Genomic DNA, 23,619 nt, shown 5'->3' on the forward strand with positions numbered 1-23,619 from the left:
AATGGGTTCTTAAACTGGACCGGAGGGCCGGAACAAAAGCATGGATGGAGTGTTTGTGTGAACTAATATAAATTCAAAGTAAACATCATTACATAAAAGGGTACGGTCTTTTTTTTTTTGTTTTATTCATTTCAAACGGGCCGGATCCAGCCTGCGGGCCGTAGTAGTTTGCCCACAGCTGTTCTATGTGCTAGTCCCAGATGTTAAAGTCATTCTGTTTGGATGATTTTATTTCCTCATTGAGGTAAAGGAAGAGGAAAAGAGCATCTGCTGGAAATGAGGGTAAGATCAAAGACCTGAGAAGAGAAGTGAAGATTTTGAAGAACTAAATGAGGAAGAGAAAAGAGTACTGGCTAATAATAAGTTAAAGGATCATTGAGGGCATTGATGGCTCTGTTAGGTTTGAAAACTAAATTTACAGCAGTGCAAACAAGCACAAGCTTATGAATTTTTCATATAATACCCAGCTCCCTGTGTCTGGGGCCAGAACCAAAGGAGCACTGGTTCATTTTTGCCTTCTGTAGATCTCAGCTTTAGAACTTACTTCAAACTTGTTTTGTTCAGGTGCATCCTTCTTTTCATGGCCTACTATCATCAAATATAATCCAAAAGGATACACAGGTTGACCATGAGCTTGAGGAATCCGCATACCTCTGGCTTTCCTTTGGACCTCGTCAGAGTCATCTGCCCCTGTGATGCCTAGACTCCATTCAAGAAAGCATCATGACCCAGGCTCTTTCCTGCTTAGAGTTTCTGCAGCACACATGTTTTATTTAGAGTATATCTAATAGGGTATTTTTGACACCAGAAAAATATTAGAACGTAAAGGACTTAAAACCTTCGGCAATTACAGTGAGATTCTAGTTTCTGAGCTCTCTAGTTCATTAGCGGAGAATTTTTGCTGTAGTATTTGGTTGATTCTTCCTTAGTCACCTTTTTATATTTAATTCACCCATGCATTCAAAGAAGGGAAGGGAAAGATGTTTACTGAGCATGGCTCACATGCAAACACTGAGGTGGTATTGGGGATGCAACATTCCTTGTCCTCATGGTCTAATACCCCACGGGGATCCAGACATTATACAGTTATATAATTTATTACTTAATTATAATTTGTATTTGTGTTAAAATTATGATACATAAGTTCCTTCTTTCTATTTTTACCCAATATACATTTATTAATGTAATAAATTAACCACTGAGATATTTTTTCATGCTGAAAACATAAAATTTTGGGCCACTTCAAAACTTAATTATTCATAATAACTAATCCCCTGAAGGTTCAGGAGAATCCTACATTTAATATACATCAAATACACACATTAATTTATTAGTATAAATATGGGAGGAAAATATCCTTAGGCATGCACACACATATATGTATACTTTTGCATACATATTCCTGCATATATATTTCATATCCTGCCTAAGTTTATTTATTTATAATTTTAACAAGATATTTTAAAAGTAAAGCCCGTAGGAGAAAAATTCAAAGAAGAAGGTAGATATCGCTGTTAGCAAAATATTGAGCATTAACCTTGTCTTTTTTCCCTTCATAGCAACTACTGGCTGCCATGGCAACCTTTCCCCCCAGCATACCAGAGCTTCTTGGATGAAAAGCACAAGGCCTTGGAGACTTGTACAAAGCAGTCTAAACCCTTTACTCTAGAGCCATTACCATCCTGTGCCTCCAGAGGACTGGCTATGCCATTTCATTTATTGTGTCTTGCTTTTCTCTCCATCCAATCAATATCTCTTCAGAACAGCAGGAGAGAATTTTTTTTACTTTTTTTTTTTTGCACAGAGTAGGCACTCAAGATATAGGCTCTATTTTTAAATTACTCAATTGATGGATACCAAACAAATTTCATGTGAATCTAAGTAAATTAGGCATTTAAGCTCACTCATTTCTTTTGATTGTATTCTTTGTTCACTCCTTCTTCTCTCATGCTCTGTTCTAAATCTGTTAAATACTGATGATCTCACAAAAGCACCATTATCCCTCTGCCTCAGGCCTTAGACCTTCTATCTGAGACTCTGTTCTGCCCTGAACACCATTCACCTCCCACCAACCTAGGTAATTCTTACTTGTCATTGAAGTCTCATACAAAGGCTCCCTCCCTCAGAAAGCCAAGAACCACTCATAAGGGCCTGGACACTACTTATAAATGCTGCCTCAGTTCCCCACACAGAGCACCATCATGGTAGTGATCACGGGGACCTGAAATTTCTTTAATGTCTTTCTATTGCCCTAACCAACAACTAATTCCTCTATCGATTGTAGCCCCAGCTGTATTCCCACAGCCAGCACTCCAGTAGTGTCAATCTACAAATACCGAGTCCCTACCTAGTGCCATCCACTATGCCGGGGATAAGGTACAGTGATAAATAAGACAAAATTCCTGCTCTAAAAAATGTTTTACTGTCCTGGAGGAAGACAGAAAATATGCACATGAACAAAATACGTAGTAAGATGATTTCAGAGAGTAATTAAATGCCAAAAAGGAAATGAGGTAGAGAAATGGGATGGAATTACAGGCTATGTAGAGATTATTTTTTAGAGAAAAGTTAGGCAAGGTATCTCAGTGGAGGTATGCCTAAGCTGGAAAATGAATGATAACAAGAATACAACTGATAAAAAGTACTGAGGGGAGCACAATCCATGGCAGAGAAAATATCATGTGCCAATACTTGAAGTCAAGAAGATTGCACTGGGTATGTGTGGAAGTACTAGTATATGGCTGGATATAATGCATGAGGGGAGAGTGGTGTGAATTGAGCACAGGGAAATGGACAGAAGTCACATCAGGTGAGGTTTACAGGTCATGGTGGGAAATAGAAAAAAATTTAAGCAGGGCCAACATTTGATCTAAAGGAGTTGGAAATTTCCTCTGATCTTCTCTTCAGACATAAAAAGGTAACATTTATTGGATGTGCACAGTATGCCAGGAACTACACTAAGTGCTTTTCATATAATAGCTCATTGAATCCCATTAACAATTCTAAGAGAGAGGATTTTAACGATGAGGAAATTGAAGTACAGAAGAAAGACTAAGCAACTCTCCAAGAGCCCATGGCTAAGAAGTGATATAACAAGAATTTGGATCTTAGTTATCTGATTCTAGAATCTATACTCATATTCACTGTGGCAAGATTTTGTCAAGTATCTTGATGGAAGCCACACTATGACACAAATAAATTTGGAATTAATGCCATGGCTGTTGGAATTGCAGTTTGATGAGTTCATTATAGTGAACTCTTTTGGTCACCAGCGACTGTTGATGGGATTTCATTATCACCATCATTAAGATTAAATATCTGTCACCAGCAAAGTTTGTGGCTAGTCATGATGGGGATACAAATGGACAGAATGTAGCTACCTTGCAGATGGATTATGAGTTTCAGAGCAAAGCATAGGCCAAGGAGATGACCAAGACTGGAATGACCTGTGAAGACTTGAGTAGCTCTGGAAGAAGTGTGGAAAAAGGAAAATTGAAACTTACTAGACAGGGAAAACAGCAAAATGAAAAGATTTGTGTAGAGGAGATGTAGGTCATAAGGTATAAATGGTACTCCATGTTACAAACGGAGCCCCAAATGGGCAACCAAATGGCTTAGTTGACTCCTATTCTACCTTTTCCTGATCTCCACCCCCTTCCCAGGCTATAAAGGAAAAACTCAGGGGCTGGGAAGTTGAAGTAAGAGGGGGTGGGAATCTGCATTCTCAAAGCCAAGATGTGGAGTATTTCCCCTTCTCCCTCCTTGGAGAAGGGTAGAGAGATGCTGGCCCTCCTCCTTGACAATTTCTCCTAAAGTTAGAGTAACTTGCTAAGAAGAGATGGACATCTCTTCTCCAGCTGAACCTCTGCTTACTATAGGTCACACTTGTTTTTCACCTATCTAGAAAAGAGAATTGGAGAAAATAGCAGGACAAAGGGAACACACTTGGATGAAACACCCTGTAAGCCCAGTCTTTGGTCTGTCAACAATGAATTTCCCATGGGTCAGTGACTGCAGTTGAGGGCAGGACTTTCTTTTCAGTGCTTTGCTTGTTTTGATTTTCCCTGCAAGGAGTTTGGTATGACATCTATGCACGTACCTTTAAATTATAAAAGAAAATAATAAATAATTCACAGACTAAATAAGCAAATAAATAAATTAGCTTAAGTAAATCAAATGCATTTCCATTGGAACTGGTCAAGGAAATTGGCAAAGCTACTCCTATTGCTAATACTGATCAAAACTGATTATACAACTATGCAGAAGGAAAACTGAACAACCTGAGTTAGGGCAGCTTTTCCTTTAAATTAACAAATAAAATGCTTGGTCCCATATTTGCCAGGAAACTATGGTTCCTGCTACCTTGAAGATGTAGGCTCTATAATGAAAATTAATAACTCCAGGGGTAGGAATCAAGTGGCATATAGACAGGGACACATCAAAACATATATAAAACACATTGTGAAGACTTTGTTCTGCACACTAAATGTTTTAACAGTGCCCAGCAGGCTTAGCCGTGAAGATATTTTGCTTATGAAGCTTCTCCTGGGAGAGCCAGACCCATCTTTCTGCCAATCTCTCCTCATTCAAGGTTAGCAATTACAGCTGAGCACTTTCCTTTTGTGCTCTTAAGAATTATATCACCTACTTAGACAACTGCCATTACCCTGAATACCGTTACAATAACTTAATCTAAATTTACTTTTACCAGAGTTCAGGTAAAAGATGAAAAGATGCAAAGAGCAATGAAGCTCCTGAATTCAGCAAATTATTGGGAACAAAGCTCTGACTGACCAACATAATTGTGTTGCCCACTAGTAGCTGAGCAGGGAGTAGGCCAGGCGTCTGCTTGCTCAGTAGTCTCATTAGCCCCCCATGCAGCTGTGGCTGCATTCTAATACCTCCTCTGGCATATTCCACAGTGATCTTCCTCGGTGAAGAAGGTCATATATATTAAAAAAGATGGCTCCCCTGGGTCATTGAAATGTGCTGTTACTTATATGAAACATTTTTCTTTATTCCTCTTTTTTTCTGCCAGGGCTTCCTAGGGCCTCCAGGTGGCACCTTTAATCACAGATGCCCCCCTTTTTTTTCAGTTGAGGGGCATGGTGGTATAATGGTATCTGCAATGATTGCTCCTCCCCCACCCTAAATAATCTTTCTATGTTTATTTTCCCTATGTTTCTGGATTTATTTAGATTGTTATTTTTATGTAAATGCGATGTAAACTATTTTATGCCATTTGTTTACCATTTAAGAATCATCTTATGTTGAAACACCTCACATCAGAATAATCAATTGCATATATAGAAGACTAGAAAAGGGAACTGGACAGATCCCGTGAAAAACAGCAAACAGTCCTGGAAACAATACTTGATGGAAGAGACTAGAACTTGATGGTTCTTTTACTTAAATATGTGTGTGATCTTGACCCATTTGCTTAAGGATTCTGGGCTTGAAATGACTCATTTGAGAAAAAAAAGTAATTCTTTTATAACACTGTGCTTCTTTCTTAGAAGTTACTTTATAACGTGGATAAATATTTATAATTGAAAAATATTTAATTTTACTTACATTTTGGATAAATAAGGTATAATATATTAATTATAATATATTATGTTAATTACCCTTGTTTTAAACCCTAATATAAAAGCTGTTACTTCTTGTTATGTTATTCTGGTTCTGAACCAATCAGAACACCATTGGTGGATTAAAATTATTCCTAATGATACTGTTGAAATATTTACGAACTTCAAACTGATCATAATTACTAAGCATAAAGCTCAGGATCTGTAAAAATTATTTTTTCTTGCATGTTTGGACTCAAGTTATTCTATTCAGTTTATAGCATAGTATATCAATTCTAACATCAAAGGTAGAGATGGAAAACTTATGGTTTGTCAATATTGGTGTGAGATGGAATTTATTGAATTTTGGAAATTTACTTTTAAAGTATGTTTTCACTTTTCTTAAAAAATAAAAATGTTAGGCTACTAATCTAATACAATTTTTGAAAGAAATATAGAAGATTAAATATTTTATTGTAAGTTTACTTTCCATTTAAATTTCTCTATAATGAACATGAAAATTACCTAGTTATTAAATAAATAATATAAAATTAATATTCTGATAATGAATCTAAGAATACATTTCATGCTTTGAAATAGAGGGTTTGGAACTCCTACTTTATTTACTCATTAGCAGCTACCAAGTTAAATATACTTCAACTTGCTGCAATTAATAAAATAGACAGTTAAGTCATCTGTTAAAGATTTTCACTGTGTATGATTTCAATAAGGATCTTTGCATGGAATTTATCTTCCAATTTTATTTCAGATTTTATATTGACTGTTAAACTGGACTTTTAACTGAATTTTGATGTTTCCAATGATTTATTTGTAATGTTTGCATTTTTATAATTAGGAAACATTTCATAAATATACTAGAGGCCTGGTGCACAAAATTCATGCACTTGGGTGGGGGTCCCTTAGCCCATCCTGTGCCCTCTTGCAGTCCAGGACCCCTCTGGGGATAGCTGGCAGTCAGACATGCCTCTCACAGTCCAGGACCCCTCGCTTCTTACCGCCCACCTGCTTGCTCTCACCACTGCTGCTGCACTTGCCAACTGTGAGCCCAGCTTCTGGCTGAGCTGCTCTCCCCTTGTGGGAGCACATTAACCATGAGCATCTGCCCCCGGTGGTCAGTGCGCATCATAGTGACCAGTCATTCCAGTTGTTCTGCTATAATGGTTGCTTAGGCTTTTATTATATAGATGAAACTACCTGACAGTCAATGTGACCCCTGAGAGGTCCCAGATTGTGAGAGGGTGCAGGCCAGGCCAAGGGACCCCACTGGTGCACGATCGGGGTCGGGGAAGGACGTGGGAGGTTGGCCAGCTGGGGAAGGATTATGGGAGGGCTCCAGGGCATGTCTGGCTCATCTCACTCAGTCCTGATCAGCCAGACCCCAGCAGTAAGCTAACCTACTGGTTGGAGCATCTGCTCCCCGGTGGTCAGTGCACGTCATAGTGACTGATCGACTGGTTGACTGTCTTTCCCCTGGTGGTCAGTGCACGTAATAGTGAGTGGTTGAGCAGCCTTAGCATATCATTAGCATATTATGTTTTGATTGGTTGAACGGATGACTGGACGACCAGACACTTAGCATATTAGGCTTTTATTATATAGGATGTGATTGTATAGATTTGTCAAATGTGTAAAAAATATTGTAGATTTAGTTAAAGGCTTCATTCAAATTCCTTTTTACTTCTATTCTCCACAAAGAAAAATTACCTTCCTGTTCTGGTGGAAATAATTTCCATAGGTCAAAAATAATCCAAAATGATAAGTCAATGTCAGGGTGCCATTTGATGCACCTTCATTTCCTTCACTGATATACAAATGCCAGCCCAATAATATATTAAGCTCCCATATATATTTGGTCTTGTTTCTGAGTTCTCTATTTCATTATATTGGTCTGTCTGTCTAGCCCTTATCTAATACTCATTCCTTATTTGGGAAATATGCCTGAACTGTTATAGTTTTAGAGAAAGCCTTAATAGGGTCCATCTAATTTAACAACTTTGCAAAAAAACTCAGATTATATTTTGTCTTCTCTCCTGCGTGATTGTTTTCTATTTATTTTTGTGTTTATTTAAAAAATTTCCTTATTTTTGTTTTCTTTGTGTTAAATTTGCTGGGCATTTTTTGTAACTTTTTAACATTGCTACTTTGATTATTAAATTTGAGTGTTTCTATTTTCCTAAAACATGCATATATTGCTATAAAGATCATTCTAAAGAAAGCATTAGCTACCTCACAGGTTGTAATATGTTATACTTTCATTATCATTCAGTATCAAATATTTTATAATTTTTGTGTAATATCTTTTTTACTTATTGACTATTTAGAAGTATATTTTTCCAAAATATGTGGGAATTTCCTAGTTATCTTCCTATTAAAACTATAAAACTAATTTATAGCTTAATTCCATGTTTTTGGGGAATATGGTGTGACTTTGATTCTTTGCAATGTTTAAGACTTTCTCTATAGCTTAGCATGAAGTCAATTTCTATGCATGCGCCTGGATCACTTGAAAAGAATGTAAAGTTTTCAGTATAGCATCATATATGTGTAAGTTAGATTGATGTTTTGTTCAAACTTTCTATATCCTTACTGACATTTTGTCTACTTACTCTTTCAACTGCTGATGGAGATCTGTTAAAATCTTCCATTAAAATTTTTGATATTAGTTCTATCAACTTTTTCCCTATAAACTAAGGCTATAATTTTTAGTACATAGAAATTTATAACATCTTCATGATGGATTTATCTTTCTATAATTTTAAAATATTGTTCTTTAACTCTAGCAATTTTTAAACTGTCTGCTTTGTTTAATATTACGTCAATATACTAGCTTAACTTTGTATTCATTTCCATTCAAATTTTAGTCTTTTGTGTCCTTATATGTATGGTGTTTCAACTAGAAGTGATGTTTTAAAAAATCTGGTCTGACAATCTTTGTCTCTTTTAATTGGAAAGTGTACTGCATTTACATATAATTGATTTTGCTACATTCTATTATTTCTTTAGACTTGTTCCCCGTCCCCCATCATGCTATCCTTCATTGTGAGCTGGGTATACATACTGCTTTATTGCTGTTAGGTTTCTCCATTTGTCTTTGATCATTGGGATGTACGTAAAATGATATTTCCCTTTTGCCAACCTGCTTTCTGTCATGGGAACATCATATGCCAGGTAATATTGCTCTTTCAGTCTGAGTCCCAGAATAAGGAGACAGGAGAGGCAAACCGGAGCCCAAACAACAAACAGTCTGAGCTCAGCTGGCACAGTCTCTGCTCCAGTTGCTAATGGGCTGCAGGAGCAAGACATAAATATTTTTGCAAGCCATGGAGATTTTGAGGTTGTTTTTGTCTTTATATAGTCTGATGAAAGTTAATTAATTTTAAAAATGGCACCATAAATGTGGTGTTGCTATCGAAAAACGTAAAACATGTGTCATTGGCTCTTGGGTGGAGAAAACTGTTACAGGAGACTGAAAAATAAAGGACAACTCATGTTATGCGGGGTGAAAACATTTGGTAAGATTATCACCTGTGATTACTTGGGAATAAGACCAGTTACTTAATAAACCTATGACTTGGTTAAGTTGTTAGTAAGAGAGAATGTTAATCACTTTCATTGGATACTTTTAGCTGTATTTAAGTTACTATAAGTCAGAAATATGCTCAAAAAAAGAATTGGTGTATTTGCTAGCAAGCATGGAAGAGAAAGAAGAGAATTCAGACATTCTTTGTACTCATCTGTTTATCCGCCCTTGGTGAGGTTAACCTATCACAGACTAGAAAAGACCTGGCTTTGGAATCACATAGACCTATTTTCACCTCCCTATTCAGACACTTGTTGGAAATACAATGTGCTCTTATCAGTTAAGAAAGGGTGATTTAACTCAGGTTATAAGCAACTCCAAAATATCAGTAGCTTAAAGGACCAAAGTTTATTTCTTATTTATGCTGCATATCCAACATGGGTGAACTGAAACTCTACTCGTCATGGTCCCACTCACATTCTTTCAGACTGATGGAGTTTCCAGTTCACCATATACTTCCATTTGGTAGAAAAAAAGGGAACATACAAATATATAAACATCAAGTTAACTTTAAGAAAACAAATAGACCAGTATGAGCTAAAAGCTCTCAGACATAGTGAAGAAAGGCAGCCTGGTCCTGCTTTCTTAGAGCCCATGTGAATATTCTAATAGAACTTAACAGGAGTGCTAAATTTTGAACAAGATTATTAGCACCCAGCTACAGTGACATATAATCCGTTTAAATATTTGTGCATCATTTATGTTTACATCTTAATACTTATTAAATCCACGTATGTTTACTAAACATCTTTTTCACTCATCTAATGGTGATTTAGGCACCAGGCACTGCAGTAGACATTAAAGGGATGATAAATGAGGCATAGTCTCTGACTTCAGTCAGTTTATCATCTATAGAGGACCTATTACAATAGCATGAGCCACAACAAAGTCACACACACACACACACACACACACACACACACACACACACATACACACACGTTCTAAGCAGCTCTGAAAGAGCTCGGCTAGAGGAAGGTTTATTTATCCTAATGGTGGTGTTTTGCTTTTTGTTTTGTTTTCACCTGAAGATTGTATTTTGAGTTTTATGACAACTTCATCCTGATTTATTCTTAACTGAAAGCTCTAAACTATAATTAATAACTAAAAGTTACAAAGCACTTTGCATTGATGGCCTTGTAACAAAGAGCCTTTCAGGTATTATTATCTTGTGTTACCTATGAGAAAACTGAGGCCAAAAGGTTAAGAAATTTCCCTAAGTTTCAAAGCTAAACAGAAGGAGATCTGGGATTGGAAACCAAACAGATTTAATCTAAAGCCATGTGTTGTTGTTTTTTTTACCATTATGCTCTGTAACTTTGTGTTTTGTTTTGTTTTAAGTCTGAAGGGTTAATTTCCACTTCCACTTTTAAGTTCTAACCTGTTGCCTTTTCTGATTTTCATTTGTCCTTCAGGTTCATAAATTCTAGAAAACTCCCCTTAAAACACAGTCACATTTTACCTTTTTAAAAATGTAACTGGCTCTCAGCCATGGTAGAGAACATGCTTTTTGATCTAAGTATCTCTCTTTTCCTCTCTTTCTAATATCATTTATTTTCCCCTAGGTCTCTACAGAAGAAGGCTTGGGTCTGGCCCGAGAATATAACTGTGCTTTTTTTGAGACCTCTGCAGCCCTCCGATTCTGCATTGATGATGCCTTTCATGGTTTAGTGAGGGAAATTCGCAAGAAGGAGTCGGTACCATCCCTGACGGGAAAGAAACTGAAGAGGAAAGACAGCCTGTGGAAGAAGTTAAAGGGCTCATTGAAGAAGAAGAGAGAAAACCTGGCATGCTAGCCTCACTTCTAACTCCCTCTCTTTCTGAATTTTATCAGTTGGACAATTCCAGATGTTTCATTCTGCTTTAATTCTCTCTCTCTCCCTCTCTCTCTCTCTCCCTCTCTCCCTCTCACTCATATCTGCCTGTATGTAAAAGCAAGATCTGCATAACTGTACCTCTTGAGATAGTTTTGTTTTGCCCTTAACAGTTGGATGAGTTTTGTCAATCAGTTGGATATGCTGTTTAGTTTTTATAATATATGACTAAATAAAATTGACATTCCAATTGACTCATTTCCCTTCAAAGAGTCGAGCTTCATTTAGTATGCTGTCTGGTTATAGAGGGAATATTCAAAACTGCAGACAGAATGATAAAAGGCTCAGGGGACCTGCCTCTGCCTGATAAGCCTCTGGTTGTTTGCATTCCAGGAATGTCAGAAAATAATGAGGCAGCTCAGGAAAGGATTCAGAGCGGGCATCTGTAGCCTGGCACTTCCTACATGCGGAAGTTGTGGTGCTTTCTCTGGAAGGCTCTATAGATGACCCTCAGAGCAATAATTAATAACAGAAACTGGTCGAGGATCACTGAAAGACTGAAGTGAAATATCCCCATATTTACAATGCTCTGCCCTGGGAGGTTTTGGGGAAATTATCAGTGAAGTCACTGGGTTGAGGCAAAGGGGTATCCTCTTTGTATTAAGGAGAAATGGTACTATGAATTGGGTGGTTCATGTACTCATAAAAGGACACCCTACATGTGTCCCTCTTAGGGCTGCCTCACCTGTGGTGGGGACATCTGCAGGGCAAGAGGCTTGTTAGCTCCAGAGACCCTAAATTCTCTTTATTTTGCCCAAATTTCTGATCTTGTCCTACTCAAACCATGCACCACCACCAATCAGAGGGCCTTTTTTCTTGTTTGTTTTACAAAGGATCATGAAGTAAAATTAAATTGCCCATTAACTCTTTTACCCCATTGTGTGAATTGGCTTATTCAAATCTAGCTCAGAAAGCACCCTATCAGAAAGAACTGTTCTGAATATTTAATTGACAGATGTTACAAGGAAAGCCATGAACAGACAACTAAGCTTGAGAAGGAATCCATCAAACCAATCTTCATGGGTTGGGGCAGTTATTATTATAAATTAGAGACAAGGAAGGATGAGGAGCTTATCATATAACATGCAGACACTTACTTTTCTCTTACTCACAATACCCCTGGTACTTGCTAATTACTTAGAATGCAGAAATGAATCAAGGTAGCCTAACATCTAGCTATGAGACTACCGTGGTTGAAGAGCAGTGGAATATTAAAATCTTAGATGGGAAGACACATTTATATAGTAGCATGGATACAACTGAGAATAATTTAGAGATTATAATTTTTTAACTGGTGTATTAAAATCTCAGCCTTTCAGAATAGTGTACCATGGGGCCCTTTACTGCATAGGGACCAGGGCCTTTCTGAAACCCACAGATACTTCACTGTTCTTGCTCTAGGCCCTGGAACCAAGGAACTCAACATGAAATCATCACTTGTTACTAACTGCTGCCATTCTGTCTCTTTGGATTTTTCTCATCTTCTATGGACTAGGGCACAAACTTATCAGTTTCCCCCATCCCATATTGCCCCTAAAGTCAAATCTACACAATCCTTTCAAATGAAATTCATAATTAGGGAGAAAAAATCAAACTATTAAAAAAGAACAGATGTGGAGATAACATCAAGATAGGAAGGGTCTTACAGTCAAAGAAATGATCTTTGCTTCCTCCTCTCCTTGGTTTTTAACATTTTTTAAAATAATTTTTTTATTTATTTCAGAGAGTAAGGGAGAGGGAGAGGAGAGGTAGAAACATCAATGATGACAGAGAATCATTGAGTGGCTGCCTCCTGCACACCCCACACTGGGGATCGAGCCCACAACCCAGGCATGTGCCTTGACTGGGAATTGAACCATGACCTCCTGGTTCATAGGTTAATGCTCAACCATTGAGCCACACCAGCTGGGCAGTTTTCAATATTTAATACTTTTCTGTTCCATTAAAATGTGTTAGTATATTTGTTGCCTGCTATAGCCCCTGAACCGCAGAACCCTTCTAAACTTGGGGAGACCCTATGAATACTGCATTCATCAGACTCCTGGGTGAGCTAGAAAATGTAATCTAGGAAACAGAATAGGAGGTACCTAGTTACATGCGATGAAACTACATCTTTGAAAACCCGATGACTGCCCTATCTATGAATAATAATAGTGGCTGGTATGTTTCCTAACACAACTAAGTCTTTGTAAATTTTAATGTCAGCTTCCCTGCCTTTAGCTCTAGAGATCTGTATCTCATTTCTATCTCTCCCCTTCCTTCTCTTTCTTTATTCTTCTCAATCTTTAATGAATAATGTATGTAGTTTAGAAATTCTTAGCGAGATTTAAATTGGGGAACAGTTACCAAGTCCCAACATTTCATTCTATAGAAGGAAGGAGGTCTATAAATTATCACTCAAGGGACAGTATGAATTTGAGAAAGTTGTCACTAGCAGAGATAGAAGCAGACTTCAAGTATTGTTTTAAATCAGTCTTCTTTCTAGAAGTCTGGGCCAGAGAAAATGTGCCAGAAAAATAGAACCTAGTATTTCTGCCCAAGGACTATTGATTCATTCTCTGGCATAAGACCAAAATGCCAGAATCTCATTTCTGATCACTCTTCCTGAAGACTTCTGACCAGACCTAGGATATCTACGTCAATCTCAAACTTTCAGAGAAGAGAACCACAGTGTGCATTGCTAAGGGATTGTCAAGAAACTGTTGAAAACAAGAATAAGAGTTCATGTTGGACAAATGTGTAGTCACCTAACACAATTTATCAAATAGTACTGTTCTAGAAAACACACTTATGCATAGGTGAGATTCGTGTGTGTGTGTGTGTGTGTGTGTGTGTGTGTGTTTGGTGAGACAGTAGGCAATTCTGAATATAAGTTCTGCTCTCCAGAACTGTATCATCTATCTATTTTTTTATTAAATTTACTGGGCAACATTGGTTAATAGGATCATATAGGTTTCAGGTATAGATTTCTATGATACAAGATCTGTATATGACACTGTGTGCCCGCCACCCAACATTAAGTCTTCTTCCATCACCATATATTAGGCTCCTCTATCTATTTTTCAGTATTTTTTATTAAGTTATTTTGTGTTTCCCCATGATAAAATAATTCATCAGATCAGAGACAAATGTCAGTCTAAAATATTACATTTTGTATTTAGTGGGCAACAGTTGAGGTTGGAAATTTCTGTAGAAAATGACAGTGAGAAGGAAACATGGGCAATTAGGCCAAACATTATTCGCTTCACACTCAGATGTGCAAGAAATAGATGGCTGCTTTATTTCTCTATAACTCATCTGTTCTTTCTCATGAGTCTCTGACTAATGGATAGATGGGGGCAGAGGGGACCAAATTTTAGTTCAGTCCAGTAATTTAGTGCTAATCTGAAGCAATAATATAAGAAATATCTTTAAATAACACAACCTCTGCTGGGTACACTTAGGTCAGTGTTTGATCAGCCAATGTTTTGCCCTGTTTATTCTTCTTTCTAAAATTGTATCTGGGTAAAAGGGGAAGGCATGGCTCATGTGACCTCATGGCAGTAGAGTTCCCATCTCTCATCTTCTAATTTCTATAGTAGCTTCTGCATCCTCTTTGATCTTTTTAACCAAGGGTCTGGCCTGGTTTTTAAAACATTTTATTTTATTATCATAAGAACACTTAACATGCGATCTACCCTCTTTACAAACTTTTTTAGTTTATAATACATTAATGCTGACTAGAGGTACAATGTTGTGCATCACATCCCTAGAGCTTATTCATCTTGCTTGAAACTTTATGCCTCTTGATTAGTAACTTGCCATTTCTCCCTCCCCCCAGCCCCTGGAAACCACCTGATTCTATTTACCAGATTGGTTGACTGTAAGGTATGTTGGATAGAGATGAGTGGGGCCACGATTAATAGGCACTTTCTCCTGGAGTCCATGAACTTCCCCTTTACCTTAGAGTCTCAAGGCCCTTCCCCACAAAGCCTCTTTATTCTGACCCTAAGTCTCTGCCAGTCCACCTCTGCCAGTACCTCTGCTGCCCCCGGGGATCCCTTGCATGTCACACACAGGCCATGGGATCTGGGCTGGTGGGATTAAAAAGAGGATCCTGCTGTGTAATCCATTTGCTTTATTAGTGGCTCTCTTCCACAAGGCTATATGCTTTTCCTTTCTCCAAGTAGTCCTGCAACAACATACTGGCACCCAACATGAACAAGGGGACAGAATTCGGTGATCAAAGATGAAAAATGATTTTTTTTTTGTTTTACATGGCATCTGTTCTTCTGCTGAGGGACCAAAACACATTGCTTCAAAGGATGGAAACTCCATATAAATAAAACTAAATATATTTTAGAAGATAGAAAAATCCATAGGTCAAAAAAATTTAAGAAAGGGGAATATATATAAAATATTTCAAAACATAATGAGCCTTGTTACACATGCAACATCTAAGACTAAGTCTTCTGAACCTTTATAGAAATTAAGGTTGTAGTCCTTTTGGTTTGGGTCTTTACATGATATTAAGAGATACTCTAAAATCTACCTGTCCTAAATCTCTACTGTCAGCTTGCATGTGAGCACCTCTACCTGGCCTGACTTTTTCCCATTCAAGTTTCTATTTGGGGTTAAATGGCAACAGTCATTCTTTCAGACCATCTATCTACTATTAAACTTAAGTCCAAAAATTAGAAAATGTAACTATCTCAATAAAATGTAAACAGCATAAATATCTACTTGCCACTTTTGAAAGCAGGGTGGAGGGGCCTGTGGTGAAAGGGAAAAAGAATTTCTATGGGTGAAATAAAGGATCTAGACACTACATAATTTTAAGGTCTACATAGCCTACCATTCCTGGAAACTCTGAACATACAGGATAGAACAAAGGAACAGGCCACAGGATGAAAGGATTTCTATAGGAATAAAGGATGCTGAACACCACAGCAGGGTAGGAAACAAGAATGCAACACAAAACTCACATAGATAAACTACATCCTAGGCCATTCATCCATGTGCTTCAGTCCAGTTCTGCCTCAAGTACTCCATAACCAGGTGTAGCTATCTCCCTTCAAAACACTGGTGCACATCATTAAATTGTATGGGGGGAAAAGCACATCAATAAGCCTATGATTTATTCTAATAAAACTCTGGTACAACATTTTTTGTTTTGTTTTGTTTTAAATATATTTTAATTCATTTCAGAGAGGAAGGGAGGAGAGATAGAAACATCAATTATGAGAGAGAATCATAAATGGACTGCCTCCACACCCCATACTGGGGATGGAGACCACAACCCAGGTATGTTCCCTGACCCTGACTGGGAATCAAACCGCGACCTCCTGGTTTATAGGTCAACGCTCAACCACTGAGCCACACCAGCCAGGCTATGGTATAAAGTTTTAATGATAATGTCAGTGTGATTTGTATTGTATTCATTTTTTAAAAATCCCACAGTATCTAACCTTTGTATCTTTTTAAAAAGTTAAATTGAATTTTAAATAAATAAAATACTAGTGCTTTAAGCAACCATATAAATCATGATGACCTGGTTCCCTTGAAGAGATGAAGACACTAAGAACTAGAGAAAAGATAAAATGCCACGTCTGAGGGGGTCAGTCAGGTCCCCTCATCATCTCTCTGGTCCTCCTTCAGTGTCCTTCACTGTCCTTTCTGTGCTGCAATTTGGGCATCATTCAGCTTTCTCTAGAGGTGCAATTACAACCAGCTAATAAATAAAATAAAAATATGGTTCCTGGAATAGATCCATAGTGTCTCTTTAAAATATGATGGTTGTTTACCTCCCTTTCTAGGTTAGGCAAATAGGAAGCTGAAAATAACGCTATTGTAAATCACTCCCTCTAGGGTAGTGCATTAGACAAGGGAGCGAGAACATCAATTAAGGAGAGTTTGCCAAAGGTTTTTAATTTATTGCTGGTGAGAAGTGCTGGCCTTACAGCAATTAGAGTGTGTATGTATGTGTAGAAGAGGTAAAGAGAGATATAAATGCACTATCAGCATGCCACCACCCTGGAGATGTCTGAAAATCTCGAAACACATATGAATTATATATATACTCAAGAGCTTTCTGTTCACATCGTGCTGGAATCATAGACTCTGACTTTGGGTCAGTTAAGTCCTTCACCCCTCTGAGCACTAATCGGTTTTCAGATAAATTGGGATGAGACCAGGAAACAGAAAGATGGGTATTCTTTGAATGGTTTATCTTGATCTTTGGCACAGACTGTATAATTTATTTTATAGAATATCCCCTGGACTTAATAGGTTGTTTAAATAGGTTTACAATAATATAAATTATTTGTATCCTTTTGACTATCAATGGGAGAAAAGAGGAGTTATACAGTAACCATATGGCCAAGACGTCAAACTAAAATGACCAATGACTCACTAATTCACAAGTAGTTAGTTGATTGATAATTCAATATTCATATATTCATGTATTAATTTACTAATATTTTGAGCTCCTGTTGTGTGCTACACACCCTGCTTGGCATTGTTTTATTAACTCCTCAGCAATCACACAATAAGCCAAACCCTCCATATGTACATTAAGAAAATATTTTCTGAGCAACTACTCTGTGTCAAGTACTGAACTGAACTCTGGGGATACAAATGTACAAAGATAGCTATGGTGTTTGGTCTCTTGTCACTTACAGTCTACTTAAGAATATAGCAATAAAATATTTAGATTTATAATTTTAAAACTGGGAGGGACTATAACCAATGCTAATATGGAGAGTTTGGGGTATAAATCTCTTTCATAATAGGAAGATTTGGCCCAGTTAAGGAGGTCAAGAGCTCCTCTGAAAATCATGAAGATTGGGTTGGGATATAGTGGATATCATATTTTTAGGCCAAGAGGAGAGAGACGATGTTAAGGTGTTTCAGGCAGCAAGTAGAGCATGAGCATCAGTCCTGTGGCAGGTGGAGGCATGATAAGTAAAGGTGACCAGCATGACAGGGGTGGAAAAGAGAAAAGGGGTCTATAACGATGAGACAGGAGGGCAAGTTTAGAACAAAACCATGCAGGTCTATTTAGGTGACAGTTAGGAGTGTGGTCTTTATCCTTAGAAACATGAGAGACTGTTAAAAGGATTTAAACAGGTGGATGAAGTAACAATTATTTGCTTTAAAATGGCAATTCTGGCTCTGGAGAATAGATTGGAAAAAGAACAGAGTAAAACACCATAATTCTGTTTTATTTTATCAGAAGTTACCTAATTTAATAACTATCATTTACTCAGGGCTGAATAAAAATATAAAGGAACTGGTCCCTCACTGGAAAATGTAATGCTGTCATTTTCATTGCAAGTAGTGTACATTCTACATTGACTTTTACAGAGCCCTTCTCTAACCTGACCAAGAAGTTAAATAGTGTTTTTCAGAATTCTTTCAACTATATCTAGGAAAGTATATTGACTGCATGTCACAGTTTGATCAAACATCTTCACAGTGTTCCTTAATATGTTGGTGTGCCACAGATCAATCATTTGCTTATTATGGCATCTTGGTTTTTGCAGCCCACCCCAATACATCAAGGTCACTTTCTTGGAGGGTAAGACCACAACTGTAGAAACTGACTGAGGTGAGATGATTTTGTTGGGTTATGTTGAGTTGTTGTGTGTTGTTTTCTAGTTATTGAGAAGCCAATCAAGCTTGTAGAGAAGAAGGAAGAAGAAAAAGATAGCAAACAGGATATGCTTGCTCAATAACTGAAACTTGTTTTGATAGAGAAAGAAGGTCAGCAATTCTTAAGAGGTGCGCCTATTGGAAACAAATGAGATGAGGATATATAACATCTGGGAAAAACATAGAATTGTGGTAATTGGTGGTTTTTTTCCCCTCAAAGTTTTCTAAGCCACTGACTTGACCCTGTTGATCTCAGTTGAAGGAAGGAAAGTGAAAAAATACTTTGATATTTTATTATATCTTCTTTCTTTAAGTATCTTCTTCTAGTTCTCTAAGTTAGCATAACATAAATGGACTTGTATTTTGTTAGAGACTTGTATCCTTATAGAATCTGAGGAAGAATATGAAAGATAGTTAAGCAAAGTATATGACAAAGAATACAGTGATGGTCACAAAGTGGAGGTTACGTTTCCTATTAAACTAACCCCTTACTAGTGTGCAAAAAGTATATACAGGGTGGGGCAAATATAGGTTTACAGTTGTGAGTACACAGTTTATTCATGCATTATTATATTTATCAATTATTGACTTATTTTTCATAAGAACAACTGTAAACCTACTTTTACCCCACCCTTTACTTTCTCAAAAGGTTTGTTTAGGGCTTGCTCCGAGCTTCAATCATAGGCTCATCTTAGTCTCCATTCTCCTTTCCTTTAATCTCCTCTTATCCAGAAAAAATGAGCTAAGAAAAATTAGTATACAAAGAAAATAACAAATATCAGAGCAGAAATAAGTCAAATAGAGACTAAAAACACAAAAGGAAAAATCAATGAAACTTAGAGCTGGTTCTTTGCAAAGATAAACAAAATTGGCAAACCTTTAGCTGGAACTCATGAAGGAAAAAAGAGAGAGGACACAAATAAATAAATTCAGGAGCGGGTTTTTTTAAGTCACTGATGTTTTCAATAAGACTAAGGCAGAGATAGGTAAAAGGTTGGTGTAACCTTTTATAAACTATTGTATAAAAAATAATGGTGTGTTGTATGAGTGACATAGAAATTTCAGATAAAAACCCAAACAGACATGTATTGATTAAAAAGAATCTGGGATATTCTCAAGATCCATACATGTTGATGTAAATTTCAATATTTCAGTGTTTCTTATGGCAAAACCTCAAAACACTACAAACCCCACCCTACAACTGGGGCCCTAGCCACGAGTCTAATCTGCTGACAGTGACAGGATCCCGCAGAGCCCTGCTTCTCTCTGTCCAGCACCTAGTGGAGACCCAGGTTCAATGATGCTGCCTCCAAATTGTCTAGTCATATAAGGTAGAGCAGGGAATTGGCTTTTGCCCACGCAGATGGCACCAGAAGAGACTGAGCCCCGACACTACCAGAAAAATGAAGCAGACCAAAATAACATTGCAAGGGCTCTGAAAAATTAAATTGCCATTGGAAGGAAAGCCCACAGAAGTAAGACAGAACTCACACTCTACACCTAAGCAGGGTGACTACCTAAAACAGGAAATTAAATAGTATCCTATTATAAAAACTAAAATGGTTAGGCTATAATAGAACATCACTTGTCATACCAAAAATGAAGAAAATCATGATCTGAATAAGAAAAGACAATCAACTGATGCCGATAGATATCATGATGAATTATATGTTGAAATTTTCTGACAGTGTTCTAAAGCACCTATTATAAATAATGTTTCAATAATAAATTATAAATGCTCTTGAAACAAATGAATAAATAATCTCAGCAAAAAAATAAAATTTGGGGGAAAAAACAAATGAAATTTATGGAACTGAAAAATACAATAAGTGAAATTAAAACAACAACAGAAAACCGCACTGGATGGTCTCAAAAATAAAATGGAGAAGACAGAGGACAGAATTAGTGAATTGGAAAAAAGATTAATAGAATTCACCCAATCTGAACAACAGAGAGGGAGCATATAGGAGGCAACCAATCAATGTTTCTCTCGGTGTCTCTTCTTTTATCTCTCTCTAAAATATAACATATTTTATATTTGAATATATATATAATTCTAATATCTACACTAATAAAAGAGAAACATGGTAATTAGCGTACGACCGCTACCCTTTTCATTGGCTAATCAGTGAGTATATGCAAATTAACTGTCAGCCAAGATGGCGGCCGGCAAGCCAGGCAGCTGGAAGCGAACATGAGGCTTGCTTGCTGCAGTGAAGGAGGACTCCAATGTTCTCCGCCTGCGCTGCCGGCCTCTGAGCAGGCAGTTTGAAACTTTGTAACAAATATAGAAGCTAAACAAAACCCAGGGATCTCAGAGCTGGAGTTATACATTGTTTCGATTATAGAATGCAAACAAACCAGCGGAAGCCTCAGAGCTAGAGCCAGAGCTAAAGCTGGCCCAGAATAAAATTTAAAAAAGAGAAAAAAAAGGAGCAGTTGGGAGCTTCAGTCAACAACTGCCAGCCTGAAAGCAGCCCTCAGCCCCTCACCCAGACTGGCCAGGCACCCCAGTGGGGACCCCCACCCTGAGGGGTGTGTGACCAGCTGCAAACAGCCATCATCCCCTCATCCAGGCTGGCCAGGCATCCCAGTGGGGACCCCCACCCTGATCCAGGACACCCTTCAGGGCAAACCAACCGGACCCCAGGCCTCTATCCTATATAGTAAAAGGGTAATATGCCTCCCAGCACCGGGATCAGCGGAGCCTCGAGGCCTCCTGGCACCGGATCAGTGTGACAGGGGGCAGCGCCCAAACCCCCTGATCGCCCTGCGGCTCTGTGTGTGACAGGGTGCGGCGTCCCAACCCCCTGATTGGGCCCTCTGTGACAGGGTGTGGCACCCCAACTCCCCCCCCCCCACAGGCCCTGCTCTGTGTGTGACAGGGTAGAGCCATAACCTCCGCTTCGAGCCTGCCCTGATTGTGACAGGGGGCGGCGCCCCAACTCCCTCATCGGCCCTGCTCTGCGGGTGATAGGAGGGGCGGTGCCCCAACCCCCTGATGGTCCTGCTCTGTGCATGACAGGGGGCAGCGCCCAACCCCCTGATTGGCCCTGCTCTGTGCGTGACAGGGAGTGGCGCCGCAACCTCCCCCATCGACCCTGCCTTGAGTGTGACAGGGGACGGTGCCCCAACCCCCCAATTGGCCCTACCCTGAGCGTGACTGAGGGTGGCATCGAAACCTCCCAATCCGCCCTGCTCTGTGCATGACAGGGGGCAGTGCCCCAACTCCCCAATCAGCCCTGCTCTGAGCCCGACCAGGGGCTGTACCTAGGGATTGGGCCTGCCCTCTGCCACCCAGGAGCAGGCCTAAGCCAGCAAGTCGTTATCTCCAGAGGGGTCCCAGACTGCGAGAGGGCACAGGCCGGGCTGAGGGACCCCCTCCTTCCCCTGCCAAGTGCACAAATTTTTGTGCACCGGGCCTCTAGTATATATATAAAATTCTAATATATATATATATATATAAAATTCTAATATATATATTAGAATTATCTTTGCAGAGAAGATCTCTGTGGGGCAGAAGAGTAGAAAGTAACCTTTAGAGTAGGACACAAAAATGGCTCAACACCTTCTATAGGCCAGGTACTTCTGTGCCAGCCAGGTAGTCCTCCAGAGAAGGTAAAGATAGAAAAAGTCATCGTTGGAAATGCAGAAAATTGAACATTGTTATTTGTTGTAAAATTTTCCTGTCTTAGTGTGTGAGTGTTAAGGCATGCCTCAAAGAATATTAGCTAGAATACTTTTATTCACATTTTGTCTCTTCTTAGATCCAGAACTACAAAGAACTATCCTAGTGTTCAAAGAATTAACAACTGTATTAAATATGCAGTGTGTTGCTAAAACACAGATGAGACAAGTGAGGTCTATCTGTTTATGCCATTCTTTTTAAAAGAAAAAAAATTGTTATTTTGATATTTATTTTATCCATTTTTCTAGTTATTCTATATTTTTACCTTTAATATTTTTGACCTTTTGATGTAGAAAAAATGTTATTTATTACTTTACAAAGAGACAGATGAATATGACATTACTGATATATCTAATTGTAGACAGTTGTTATGTCCTTGAAATGTGGTATGCATACCTTTAATTTTATAAATTTACAAAAAGAAAGATGCCCCTCAAAGGATTTTGTGTATATTCATGCATGTGTGTATACAAATCATCTGTACTTAACATAAAGTTTTATGTATAATTTAATATCTTATCTTTCTTCAATATATTATTTATAAACATGATTCTTAATGACTATAGAGTAGTCTATCATATTTATACACTATATATTACTTAATCATTCATCTAATTTTGGATATTTAATTTATTTCTCAGTTTTCAATATTATGAATATCACTGTGATGGCATATTTATACACGATTCTTGTCTGCCTTTCAAATTATTTCCTCAAGATTTTTGAACAAATTGCTAAATGTGCCAAATTGTTTCCTGGTACAGTTACATCATATCAATTTACACTCGCCAAAAGGTGCTATGAATAATAATTTATTTCAGCTCTTTATTTCAGACAAAACTTGCTACAGGGAAAGATATAAAAACACCAGTAATTTCTCAAAAGATTTACTATCTTTATCATTCTAGTTTCAGAGTGGAGTGTTTTAGATTCTTTGCACCCCCCCCCCACGCCCTTGTTCAAAAATCAACATTCATATAAAACTGAAAGCAACAAATGAACAAGCAAAAAACAAGCAAACAAAAACTCTTAGACACAAACAACACTATGGTGATTTCCAGAGGGGAGGAGTGTGGAGGGGAGTAAAGGGTAAAGAGGGTCAAATACATGGTGATGGGCACACACTACCATACACAGATGATGTATCATAGAATTGTACACTTGAAACCTAGATCATTTTATTAACCAACATAATTCCAATAAATTTAATTCAAAAAAAGAAACAAAAAAAAGATCTTAAATAAAAAGTCAACATTT

At 37.9% G+C, this 23,619-nt stretch overlaps 1 protein-coding gene across 1 annotated transcript in view; it reads left to right on the plus strand.

Annotated features, from left to right (window-relative positions):
- Positions 1-11,240, plus strand: part of RIT2 (Ras like without CAAX 2) — a 237,705-nt gene extending 226,465 nt beyond the window's left edge. Inside the window, exon 5 of the mRNA XM_023750812.1 lies at positions 10,734-11,240. Within this exon, the coding sequence (XP_023606580.1) occupies positions 10,734-10,964 (231 nt within the window). The 3' untranslated portion in view covers positions 10,965-11,240. The remainder of the gene's footprint in view (positions 1-10,733) is intronic.
- Positions 11,241-23,619: the final 12,379 nt, after the last annotated feature.

This window comes from Myotis lucifugus, unplaced genomic scaffold (genome assembly GCF_000147115.1).
Source record: "Myotis lucifugus unplaced genomic scaffold, Myoluc2.0 scaffold_16, whole genome shotgun sequence".
Classification (NCBI taxonomy): domain Eukaryota; kingdom Metazoa; phylum Chordata; class Mammalia; order Chiroptera; family Vespertilionidae; genus Myotis; species Myotis lucifugus.